Here is a 13,964-nt window from a genome sequence, read left to right as displayed (position 1 = left end):
TGCCGAACACGTGGACCGCCACATCCCTTCCACGCATTTCATATTCGTATTTCCATTCCCTTCAACCTTCATAGGAGGATTATGTTCTGCCTCCGATGTTTTCGTATCCTATTATTTCACAGGGTGAAAATGGGCCACCCGCTCCCTCACGCACTCATTCGGAGATTGACACCCTTAGCTTACATGTGTGACGTGTGTACATAAAATTGTACATTTGTGAGGCACATATTTTACTGATAACTCAGTGAATGTGTGCGTCTGTTTCATCAACTGTAAACCACTGTCAACTACTCGTCAAAATAATATTGGCTTAACTCAGAATCCCGTTTGCAGATGGAACACAGAAACTAGATATATACACGTATTTAATTATGAAAGCTGTAATGTTATAGATAATGGAAAACTATTTGTTGAATATTAAACGGGTTTTTTAAATCACGACACGTGGTTGAAAATGTAATTAAATTGGATTCTAGAAAATGTATTAATTCGATGTTCAGTAACAAGTATCAAGATTGCTTAAGAGGCATTCGAATCTTCGATCTTAAGCTTCGAATCTCAAAACAAACCTCTCACGGGCCCATCCATCTTCTAACTAATTGTAAAATAATTAAAACCAACTAAGCATAGACGTGTCTACAAGGAACTCTACAAGTTCACGTAGAGACAGTTATATTGTATTTTTTTATTAGTTACAAACGTTTTCAATCATCTCATTTCCGTTCAACCGTAAACGAATACAAGCAGGACTCAATTGTCTAAATTATGCTTTATATACGCTCGTGTGTGAAATTGCCCCCAATAAGAACAAAACTAAACAACGCCTTTCCAAAGTGTTTCGAATTGCAAATTTTAGGGAAAAAAGCGAACTACACTTAAAAGTCAAATGCGGCAGTGCGCGATAAGCAAGTGCCGCTTATGCAAGATCACGAATGTAATTGCTCCCTTGTCTGGCACGACACTTCACGCCGGAAGGGGACGAAACATGCAAAATATGGTGGAGAAAACGAGACGAAACACAGAAAAGTAAACAACAGCCTAAGCGCCAAAAATGATTGATTGCTAGCCGTCTTGCGCTGAGCTCTATTTAATCACTTTATTCCCTTTTCTCCGTTTGTGTTGGGATAATTTTGTATTTGTGTAATTTGTATATGAAATGAGGAGGCATACCTCTGGAGGAGACGGGGTTCATATCCGGCGCCTATCCGGGCTTACAAACTCGATTTTGATGTTATCACATGTCATGATACCGTTTGTTCTCATAATAACATTAAATGAAGATATTAATTCCTAAACGTGGAATTATTAATACTCCCGGTAAAATGATATTTAGAGATATAGTAGATGCTTAAACGCAGGGTACGAAAAACTATAATTGGATAATTATGTATTTATCTCTAATCCGTAATTTTAAATTCAACTTTACTTTACGGCCTACATGATGAGTAATTACCATAGTTGTTACAATGTTGAAGCGAAGGGGACCTTTTTCATGTCGTTGATTTGCCGATCTAGCGTCGACCGTAAATTCTGCAATAACCACTAAGATTATTACTATGACCCGAGTTGCATATAGAGGAGGTGCTTAGCATTTACAGTGCGGATATTGACTACTTATAGGAAGCGCCTAACTTCAAGATTCACCATTAAAATTATAGCGCAATTGAATAGAGCTTTTTCAAAATTGCTTCAATATACAAAGTTACTCGTTCGGCTTACTCTGACTCTATAAGCAAAAGTCTACACTTTTGACATTTAGTTATGATAAAAAGTTTGGGTAGTTTATAGAAAACAATGAGCTACGACTTTTGACTGATTATGACTTATGACTTTTAGGTAGATTTTCGTAAGTGTCCCACGGTCCGTAGAATGCACTACATAGCGACAGTGTCACAACAATCGACTGCAAGCGCAATCGTCGCAACAAGTAGCAGTAGAGCTCCTTTTGAAGGGTACGCGTTTTGCGCACTTTGCGAATCCGAGACTATGCAAATCTTGAAGACTCGGACCCACTTCGGATATCGCTTGTGCACTAAGTCCGATTTGAATCCGAGAAACCACGAATATTGAACGTGAAACCCGTCATTTCTCGGATTCAGAACTGGGGGTCTACTCCGATCTCCGTCCGACATCCGTCCGAAACAATTGCTGCCAAATAAGCAATACTTGACCAAATTAAAAGACACGTGATGGCGAATGTAGCTTCATACTTGATACTTGCTTTTTAATTTTGTCGAATATTAATTATGTGACAGTAATTGTTTCGGACGGATATCGAGAGTAGACCCCCTGAAACGAATTGAACGTGGTGCGCAAACGTGATATAACAGGTACAAGAGACTTATGTCTCAAGGTGACGGACGCAGTGGCAGTGCCCCTAAGATCTTTGCGATTTAAAACTCATCGAGACAAACCCAGGTAGGGTTAAACAGTGCTTTATAATATTTATGTATACTTTTTTCTTTAGACAATAATAAAAAAGCTCTGAGTGACTGCAACTGTCAGGGATGCAAATGTCACTTACCAACAGGTGCACGACTTGTTCGTCCCGTCACTTGGTATTATAAAAAGAAGAGTGCTTGCAAGTCTTGCTTCCTTAGTTTGAACTTTGACTTACCGCTCATATGACCATTTTCATAAGGAGAGTAGTCGCCATTCTCCAGTCGGTGTTTCTTGAAAGGATGTCCAGGGAACTGCGTGGGCGCCAGCGAGAGGCCCACTCCAGAAGCACGCTTCGGAGGTCGGCCCGGCCTGGAGCTGCGGACATAGTAGCACGTTACTGCCGTTTAAGGCGTTACACTTAGCCTATCATTTGTGGGAAAAAAATGGAAATTTATTTCCAATTATGCAATAATTATTGTTATTATACACATTATGTAATAAAAATATTCAAAAATATGAAATCTTGTCAAAAATAGGAGCTGATCAGTATCGATATTTCGATATTATTAGTGCAATCAATAAATATTATTATCAAACGTTTGCACCCTCCACAAACTGCTGCATCTTGTTTTTTTTTATATAACACAATCTCCTATTAATAACTGCAATAAGTTTTACTAACATATAGTCTAATTACAATAAACCTTGAGAAATTAATTATTTATTTATAATGGCTGATAAAAAGCACGTAGGAATACATCAACGTTTCACACAACGTAGCGCGCCAAACCCGTGAGATTTGCTATGACAATTTACTATCTATCAAACGCCACGATCGCTTTGTGCATCTTTAATACCGTGGCAATACAAGCAAAAATAATACAGAGTTTGTTACTAATTAAATTCAATTAATTGTTCAATAGTACAAAGCTTCCCATGCGGTTTCTAAGTGGCGGTTATCTAATAAATCAAGTTCTCGCGTGAGGGTGGCCGCAGATTTATTTTTATTTATTTCACTCCCCCAAGATTTAATACCAGAAGACGTCGAGCGCAGTTTCCACAATTTCACGCTTATTGTTTTCCCATCCGTGATTTATGGACACGTAATAGACAACAGTATATTGGTTGGGCAATAAAGTTTGTCACCTAAATCTTGCCCGTAAGCCTATTGCTCACCTACCTCGTAGAAATGGACCTAACTTTATTATCGTTAGACGAACACCGATACGGAGGTTGTAAACTGATCTGATATTCAGACTAAGTACGCTTTATTGGCGTATAATCGCTATAACCATATGTTTAAATTCATTGTTAATGGAAATCAGTAATAAAGGTCAATAATTCTTGAACAACCATGTACAAAATGGACACAACTCTCAGTAGAAGTAACATGGAAAAGTTTTTCCAAATAGAGGAAATAAGCTTAACTTTCGTAATCGGCATAGCAATGATCAATTACAGTCGTAATCCGCAGTATTACCCCAATAGTGGGCGCATCGCGTCGGCCAAGTTCGGCAATTATCGGGGGAGCTGCTGTTATCATAGTATCGGCTTACGCAGAAACTGACTCTCGCCTATTTATTTTTATGTCAGCAACCGTCATTATGAGACACTCCATTAGCTTGGATTGCGGTGACTCTCGTTTTCGGTTACGCTTTGGGGTGCGATTGTGTTATGACGATTTTTCCATCTTTCCTCATTGGCGTAAGGATTTTGTCGTATTTAAGTGTTATTACTATTCAAAAAGGCTTACATAAGACAAAACAATCCACTGTTAGCTGTTTTTCTTATTAAATTTATTGTTATTACTTGAAATAATTTTGTACACCGTAATTTACATATCGCACGATATCGTCGGGGGGTGGCCGGAAGATTGTGAATGAGACTCGCATAGGACCGATTGAGCTGACGTGCAAAAGAGGAGGCATATACTCAGCAATTGGTGTTTTTCTAAATCTAGCTGAACAATAATGTAAACAGCGTCAATGAACCTCCAAGTATTAAATAAAAAAGCGTTTATTTTTGGTAGGAGTGAATACAGTACCCGACTGTACTGTGTAAAAAACTAAACAAAACCGCGACCGCGACGAAATCGAATATTGAAAGTGTCGAGGGACAGAGATAAGCAAGCACGTGCCGCTCCCTTGCCGGCACTTAGACCATACTTATAATCTGTATACCGCAAAGCGCATGCGATAAACTGCCATTAAAAAGTGTTCGATTTATTACCAATCGATTTGTGTGCGGAATTAAAGGGTATTGAGTCTCAGATGATATAAATGTAAGACGATCATTCACATAAATCGATTTCTTGAAATATCTAAACTTGGATTGGCTTAGAGTGCTCCATCATGAAAACGTTCAATTAAGTATAATATACATATATAATAATGGTTTAGGTATAATTGAAAACTTAAAAATTCAAGTGTATGTATGTTATGAAAGACAAACATTTATTACATAACATATATATTATTATTAACATATATTATTTATTATAACATATATTGATCGCCAACTCGCAAAACATCAAAGCAGATTCGTATAAAAACAAACTACTCTTTCTCCGAACAACCCCAGTGAAACTTACACCGACGATAGTTTTGCTTTTTGTTATATTTGCCTGGCAATATTCATCACTCACCGCCCGTGTCACTGATCAAATAGCACCCACAAAGGAGTCCCTAGATATTTCTGACAGATATACCCTTGATAGATAGCTTCACAAACATAGTTCGCAAATCCTGATCAATAGCGTCAAATGTATGGCGAACATTTGAATTTGGGACAAGAATGCAACTTCTGGTGAGGTCATAATTTTACGTAGATAGAAACCAACGTTATCCCTAATATTTCGAAGACGTTAAAAGCACACGTAAATTATTAAGAATCCAAACATCGTCAACGCTACCGACAAACTATGAATAGACTCAGGAGTCTTTGTTATTGTATTTGTATTTACCATTCTCTTAGTGGACGTGTTCACACTCACTACCAATTACTGACACTAAATCATAACGTCCACGTGGAGTAAACATCCTTTCTTACAACGAAGGAGTTTAAAAAAGCGAAAAGACCAAAAGCATCTCGCTGACAGCCTATCGTAAGCTAATAGTCATAATCTGTATATATTTTCTGTTTTTGTTTCTTGAACGTCCGATTATTTACACGTACCACTACAACCCGTATGGGAATGTTTACATATTAAATTAAACTCTTTTTAAACCGTTTGTTCATCTAAAAATAATCTTTGTGCTCGTAGATTGTTCAAATTTTAAATTGAATCTAGTAACAAGTGATGAAGGTCTAGTTTATGAAGTTGTTATTTGGAAAGAGTCTTCCATTTTAAATTCAGTGGCACTGAAGTTGTAACATTTGACTCTTTGTCGGAACTTTGTCGGCTACAGTTTGATGGTTCCCGTTCAAAGGATTTCAAAGCTTTTCTACTTCATGAACGTCTACAGCCTGGAGTAGTTTATAATGTGCGTAGTAAAAGATAATGTCATCGACTTCCTTCGCTAGTCTCAAACACCTTATTTCCTTTTCAAAATTTAAATGCCCTCGGAAACACCACGTCTTGGCTTTATATTTAACAATGGTGCTCTGTCTTAAAAATGGCTCACGAATCGGTCCACAAGGCAAAACAAACGCACGTAATCTTATCTACGATAAACTCAAGCGCAGTAGCAGTTTGTCTTGGGTTCACTATAAACATGATAAATGATTTCGGTTATAAAAAGCGTTGGTGTATTTTTCTTAACGAGTTCCGGTGGGTGCGAGATGGATTCTTTCCTTGAATAGAAACCTATTCACCTTGAGAAGTACCTGAGGAAGAAGAGAGATCTAGGTTATTGACCTTGTTCATCTTTGAACTCATACTATTTTAATTAACGCATTGTTTTACTTCTCCGAGACCTTACAAAAACTATAAAGGTTGGCACATCTGCAGAATGCGCTATTATACTTTGTCAGGTCTGCGATGAACTTTGGACCATTAAAAACAATGTTTTAATAAAATAGCAGAAGAAAAATTATAATTGAAGCCAAAAATTAGAGGGCACATAGACAGTAACAATAAAAACTGAAAGCAAAGCCGCGTTTAATCGTGTCATAAAAATAAAAATTAAATAAAAAATGCTTAGGGGTGGAAAAGTTTAGCGACCGTAATTCAGCTTTACAATTATTTCATTTCGGGCCGGGGCAAGATGCTGCTAATATTTACCTGTCCCTAGGGCACAAAGCCCTTGTTATTTATACGGTTGAAAATAATTTAATTTTTTTAATGAAACTATTACAACAAAAATGCCTAGTTTAAAGACATAAAACTTCTTACTACAAAACAATATAATAGAGAACCATTGTACATGACACAAATTAAATCAGTTACTATTCCGATAAAAAATGTTTTAGACAATAAATAAACTACAAGGAAAACTAAATTGGATGTTAAGTACAATTCTTTTTATCATAAAAATGCTTCGTTTTGTTATCACTATTGAAATAATAATTGCTATTACGAGTTCTATATGAGGCAATAGACTAGCTACTGTGTGTACAAAAGCATAGTTAGTTAAAAGTAATTCGTGGTTGATTGTACCATCATAACTTAATGTAGCAAGTCACCGCAACAGTCAGGTAGCGGCTACGTTTCAATATCTCCGAGGCATTTTATTTACAAAACTAATTACGTTTGTCTGATGGGGTATTAAACAGCTCCCGGAGATTCTCTTGATTCGTTGACAGTTAATAAAGACATTCCAAAAGTATTTAAGTTCTGAACCTATTTCATCTGAGATTTGATCGCTTGATGAGGAAATGTTATTACGGTTCGTGTATTTTTTGTTCTCTTTTCCGCGTGTTACTGTAGTTCAGTTAATCGTGATGGAACAAAAATGGTCTTAGACCATCACGATTAACGTAACAGAGTGAGGTAGGTGTATAAGAAAATAGTTTAGATTGTAGTGTTTTTTAATTTTATTGCTGTTGGCACGAACATCATTGTCGGCACGCCACATGGTCCGGCAAATTGAAATGTCCAAACACTGAATTATGTTGCTTCTATGACTGTTTTTCTTTTTTATTGCGTCCATGAGACGTGCAACTATTGGTCAAACACATTTGACAAGTTAATGGGTGTGTAACACATTGTAATCAAATACCTATATGAGTTGCAGAGTGTAATACCACTACACTCTATGGTAAGCGTTTTAAATGGTCTGCATTTTTTGAAAATATGAGTATTATATCGAGTTCTCAGGTTTTCGCGATTGTTACACATAGGAAATGAAACTATTTTTTTTGGATTTAAATCGCGTTTATTTTGTTTTTCAAACAAACCAACGTTTCGGTCCCTTTGCTGTTGATTTTTTTTTTCCAATTAGTATTCCCATTTACGCTACAAATGTTTCATAAATAATTTTATTTTAGTGATATAAATAAATATTACAGTAGTAGTAGAGCTCCCTGTGAAAGCTTTCGTCCAGGGAAGTACTGTCACCTTACCTATTTCTGCCGCCAAGCAGTAATGTCAGCATTACTGTATTTCCGTTTTATAGGATAAGCGTGTGTACGCACTGCATCCAATTCGTATTCGTTTCGAATCCGAGACTATACAAATTTAGAAACCTCGGACCCACTTCGGATGTCGCTTGTGCACTACGTCCGAATCGGACTTAGTGCACAAACGCTCGGGTGCTGGTGCAATGACAGGCACATGGGACTTGTCAACTTGTCTCAGGGTGACGCGCGCAGTAGCAGTGCCCCTCAGATCTTTGCGATTTAAAGCTCTGAGTGGCACTGCAACTGTTATGGATAGGCGTGTAGCTTACCATCAGGTGCACAACTTGTTTGTCAGTTGATATTATAAAAAAAAATTATTATTAATTATGAATGGTAATATGAGTAAATTAAACATATTAATTAGTACTGCAGTATTATGTCTGTTTAAGATTTTTTCATCAGAGGAACTATTGGATCCCAAACTGGTGATATGGAGAAACGATGGTTTCTCAGACGGGTTCCCTGTTGATTAAGAATTTTTTTAATTTCAATGGCCTCTCGTAGTATCCTGAGTCGATAACGGGTTCCTTTTGCAAGGACCTGGGGTTTGTCGAACTTACTTCAGTCTGCAGGTTTGTCCATGACATGCTCGCAGACTGCAGACCTTACAAATATACGCGATTTAGATCCAAAAAAATAGTTTCATTTCCTATGTGAAACAATTGCGAAAACCTAAGAACTCGACACTTTAAATTTAAACATTTTTAAATTTAAAATTTTATAAAGTAATAATTTTATGTTCTCTGTGGAGAACATAAAATTATTACTTGCATACAGATATGTTTATGTTACTACAAATGAGGTATTACTACAAGAGTAGCGGTAACATTAAAATGTGAAATATTAATTGTAACAGGAACGGCTTCGTCCCCGACATCCCTTTCGAATGTTGGGGCATAATCAGCCCTCGAGGGACAACCTCTTGTAATTACCGGCTGTTCATTTCTTAATTTCAATATTTAATTACAAAGGAAACTCGACGAGTGCTCCAATAGAAAGAGACGTCATCCTCAGAAAGACTCGCGAATCCGTTTTTGTTTCCATTCGTGTTTCATGAAGGCTTCGGGATTGTTTCTTTGTTTGATCTTATCAAAGGATACTTTTTGAGCTTTTAATTAAAGTTAATATCATCTTGTATTATCTTTCGAATATTTTGATTTCAATTGGATTCTTTTTGGTGTTACAGTAATCGAATGCAACAGTGATCTATACTCGTATTGCCACAATCTTACAATATGAGCTTCCAAAGCTGAGACGTCATCTGTGTAACTTTATCGTGCTTTGAAGAGCCGTCTCAGAATTTCCTTTTGTCCCACCCTATTGTCAAAGCGGTAATAACTCGAGACATATTATCGTTTTATTTCGTTCCTCCGTCCACTATGAAATTCTCTTTTTAACTATTACCTGTCTTAATTATTTAATTTTATCCACATTTCACTTGCATAAGCTGTAAAAGATTTGGAAGTATATACCCATTTATTTTCTATATTTTTATGTGATGTATATATGTCGGTACATACAGTACATATATACTATGTAGTGTATATACTATGTTTCAGTACTCATGTGTGGCCCGCAACGATAACAAAATAAGTAACATCTATTGAGTGATTTTGACTGCATTGTACTGCGGGAAAGTGAAATTTGTTAATGATTTTCCCGTTGATGGTATTTTTCATTGGGCACTTTTCAATTGCCTCAGCGGCAATGCGTGGGTTTGGCACGTTTTGTTTGCAGTCGTTGATGCCCGCTGGCTCGGACATGGCCATTCACGCGACATGTGCCCCACACAATTGTTTTGTGTAAAATTGTACAATTTCTGGACGGGTGACCACGCTGCTCACACGTTATAATCTTTTAGGGCACGCCCTACGTATTTTAAATGGATTTTTTTGATTAAACCCTGTCAGAGACATGGTTTCTAGATAGGAAATTTATTAAGTAGTAACGATAATAAACAAAATAGCAATTTAAAAACTTCAACATCATTCTGCAAATTGATATCTGGAAACATTTTTTGCCACCGGCGCTATGCCGCATTTTATCAGGTTTTGCCTAAAAAGGTTTTAGTTTTTTGTGTTTATATTGAGTGCAGTACAATTTCATTCCCATTTCGATATTCAATAGTTTTCTATTTATATTGACACGCTTCATCGAAAATAATCAAAAAGATTTGCTACCGTTCCCGGCGTTCGTGCTTTTTTCTCTAAAACGACCTTTTGTTGGTCTTCAAAAAGGTAAATTGCTACCTGGCCAATCAGTAGCTCGCTAGCACATTTGGTTAGTTTTAATTAATTTCGTCAAATTCTGTCGGCAATGTTGTCGAGTCATAACCCATCGGCGGCTTTTAAAAATAGAACATTTAAAAAGCTAGTTTTTCATCGGACGCCATTAGAGAGACACTTGAAAGATAAACGCAGTTACATTTTGAAACGTTCCAAAAACCGAACGTTCCTTTTTTTGTACCTTTACCATGAGTTTATAGTGACAGTTGTCACTAGCGATCGCTTAAAGTAATTGTGTACATTACTTATACACAATGTTCGTCAGTTAGGGCGATACTATTTAATACACAAAATTGTTTAACATTTTACGCGGTCGCCAGCGACAACTGTCACTGTAAACTCATGGTAGAGGCACATATATTTTATGTTAAGATGATGATTTCATTCTTTTACTACATCGAAATGAACGCAAGGCTAAATGTTTTATTACAATATTAATAACACAAATAACTGTTGTGCAATGTTTAGCTTCATTTTTTGTAATGTTTGAAGGAAAACGAAAATAATCAAACAAGTGAGCGCAGATCTGAAACAGAATAGATCCGGACGTGTGATAGTTCAGTGTCGAACGAAAATAAACGTTATGATTTTTTTTAAAACAGATTATTAGGAAAACAACAGCGCTGTTGACGAGATATACAAAATATCGGAACACTAAAACTGTTGAGTTTGCGTCGAAATATAATAATATCTTGTTTAGTGCTTATTTTAAAATTAATGATTAGTCAGATATTTGTTTCAGTTTGATGGAATAATTTAATTTTAAAATTTGACTCATACATAATAACGATTGCTACGAACTAGTGCTATATTTTTCATCTGACTTTTAATTTACGAGTTGATATCTATGAATATCGGTATACCAAAATATAAATAGGAATTTCAAAATAAACAAAACTAATTCATAAATCATCACATAAAGTTAAATTCAGACTACATGAGTAGTGAGTACATCTGAAAAATCTTTTGTTTGATCAGAACAACATCTGGATGTTGAACAGAAGTTCATAATAAAATATGAAGAAAAAATATGTTAAGTCCTTTTGTATCGACCGCTGTCTGATGCATACAATGAGCGAAATATCTTGATACTTGGTAATATTAAAGATATATTTTTAACACAAGCTATAAATTTAAATGGTCGAACGAAGTGGACAGTAATCTTTATCGTTTGATCTTGCCAATCAATTGGGCACCGTTAAATGAGTTCGAGAAAAAATGTCGACGACGTGCGGCCTAAGGGCATCGCGGTAGAACACTAATTGCATTCATTATATTGGATTGCAATTAGTTGACATGAATAATGTCCACCTAGCATTTAACTAAATGCCACGACAGCAGATTCTCACCGGTTGTGTTTCAGTATTTAGTAAGTAATTTAACATATTTATACCTAACAACGTAAATTACTATTTGTTCAAACAAACAAGAAGTATATACACTGTGCTCTTGTTTAAATATAATAATTATACAGTCGGAAGCTACTGCAGATTCAAAAATCATAAAACAATTACATCATTTTACATAGAAAGTCGTATGAAAGATGTGCGTATTTTTATTGGTACCCTTGTTTACAATTCAACCTGTTTATTTCTAACCATGAGGGATAATATTACAGTTACTGCAAATTTATACAAGCGAAGCATGTTCACCGATATTAACATTGTTTAATGGCAGACAGGAGTCTTTAACCTAATTATTGCTACTCCACGGCTAACTGTATGCCATTACGTCAATTACCACTGAAACGCACTGCACTTAACCTTTCCGTTATTAGAATTAATAACTGTTTTTTTCTAAACATGACACATTAGTATTAACAATTCAAATTACGTTATATTTTATACATTTTAATATTTTAAATAATTGTTTGTTGGCATTGGATAAATCGGGATTGAAAAAATAAATTGTTCAAGTATCGAAAATAATGGTCATAGTATTAATACAGCCGAAACGTACATACACTCGCAGTTCATAGTAACCGTCTGAGATTTGTTTTGATAATACATCATAAAACTATTAAATATTGGATCGCTGAGTGAGACTACCCGCTACTGTTTTCACGTTTTAGTTTAATTCATAAACGAAAAGCGGAAGCGTGAACGTTTCACGTAAACTGAAGTCTACAGAAAATTACAGTCAGTCATCAGACAGTTTGTTGACAAAAATTGTTAAAGTTTTTACTTATTTCTTATTTCCTGTCTATAATAACTTCTATGTAACGCAGGGGGAGAATGAATGGTATTATTTTAGATTAAAAAAATTATGATACTCGTATTGGCCGTTACAGAGGAAAACTGTCGTGTGAATTACTCGATATAATTCGTATAAAAACTTTAAAACAAGACTTGAAGGGCAGCGCCGCTGTTGCTTCTTCATTACATTATTTTTATTATTATTACATTACAGTATTATTGAGACTTGAGAAGTATTCACCATGTACGCGTCACCATAATATTAATGTATTTATTCAAGAAACGAAACAACACAGGATAAACACCAGGCTGGAGTCAGATTTCATGAATGTAATAAGGTTCCCGCGGCTGATTATCCAAAATGTAGATAGTATTTTCTCATTTGTATTGCAATGCTACTCATTGCGTTAGGCATGATAGCTACCCCTTAAGATTTTGCAGAAAAGATCAAATTGTGTGACAAATTTTCGGTAATCTATGCTATTGCACTAACAAAGGGTTTAAATTCTATATTTCTCAGTAAATCTCTTGGAATTTATAAAGTTCTTTATTATATTTTGATGTCTTTTAGTAGCAGTAGATCTCCTTGTGTAAGAGTCCTCCTCGTCCTCCTCGTCCAGGGAAGTACCGCCACCTTACTTATTACACCCACCAAGCAGTAATGTCAGCATTGTGTTCCGGTTTTGAAGAACGGTGCTGGTGAAATCACATTCACACGAGACTTGTCAACTTATATCTCATGACGACATCCGTAGTGGCAGTGTCCCGCAGATCTATTCGATCAAAAGCTCTAAGGGGCATTGCCACTGCTACGGACTGGCGTGTCGCTTAACACCAGGCGCACGACTGTTCGTCCCGTCACTTATATCACAAAAAATTCTGTAGCCGTTCATCATATCACATTTTAAACTTCATTAATTCAGTGTCTGCACCTTGAAATGTTTTTGCAATCTTCACTTATTTAAATATGAATTTTTATAAAACAAACAAATATTTAGTTGGAAAGTAACGGCTGTATTACGCATCAGTTAATAGATCAGTTAAAAGATAGAGCACAAAACTATCTTTTAAAAACAGTTAAAATTAGTTAACGTGTTCGACTTATCGGAACTTATCCTAACGATGCATAACTGTAATGTCATTAAACAATTTCAATGTTCAAAAAGTGGGTTATGGTTTTTTATGATATCTCAAAAAAATATTTTGTCACTTAACCGTGTTTTAGATAGTGGCCGGCAGTATTATTATAAAGGCTAGGGAGCCATACATAAGTGGTGTCTATATTCACACTATACTAACAAAATATCTACAAATCTCTGCCTACCTGTGCCTTGTACCAGTCAAAGCAAAGATCGTAGCGTAATCGTTTTGTTATTTCAGTGTTTAGGCGATATTAAGACCAAGTTTCGGAGGCATGTGGGAATCATTCTATTGTCCGCCACATCCGGGTTATGATTGAATCTTTTACACTTCGTTATACACTTATTGGTAGTTAATTTATTTTAGAAGCTGTTGATACTACGAACTGTTGATAGTGTAATAA

General features: G+C 35.9%; 1 protein-coding gene across 5 annotated transcripts in view; it reads right to left on the bottom strand.

The window, feature by feature from the left end:
• LOC113226904 (dachshund homolog 2) overlaps positions 1-13,964 on the bottom strand; it is a 162,212-nt gene that overhangs the window by 98,852 nt on the left and 49,396 nt on the right. For 2 of the 5 annotated variants that reach the window (XM_026459705.1, XM_026459708.1), the window contains 2 exons: positions 6,196-6,207; positions 2,618-2,751 (listed from right to left, as the gene is read on the bottom strand). In XM_026459705.1, the coding sequence (XP_026315490.1) occupies positions 2,618-2,751; positions 6,196-6,207 (146 nt within the window). Of the gene's footprint in view, positions 1-2,617; positions 2,758-6,195; positions 6,208-13,964 lie in introns of all 5 variants that reach the window. The other 3 variants (XM_026459706.1, XM_026459709.1, XM_026459707.1) reach the window with 2 other exon arrangements.

Source organism: Hyposmocoma kahamanoa, unplaced genomic scaffold (genome assembly GCF_003589595.1).
Source record: "Hyposmocoma kahamanoa isolate Upper Pololo Valley unplaced genomic scaffold, ASM358959v1 202, whole genome shotgun sequence".
In the NCBI taxonomy this organism is placed as follows: Eukaryota; Metazoa; Arthropoda; class Insecta; order Lepidoptera; family Cosmopterigidae; genus Hyposmocoma; species Hyposmocoma kahamanoa.
Note: the sequence above shows the minus strand (reverse complement) of the source record. Positions and strands in the feature narration are given on the sequence as shown.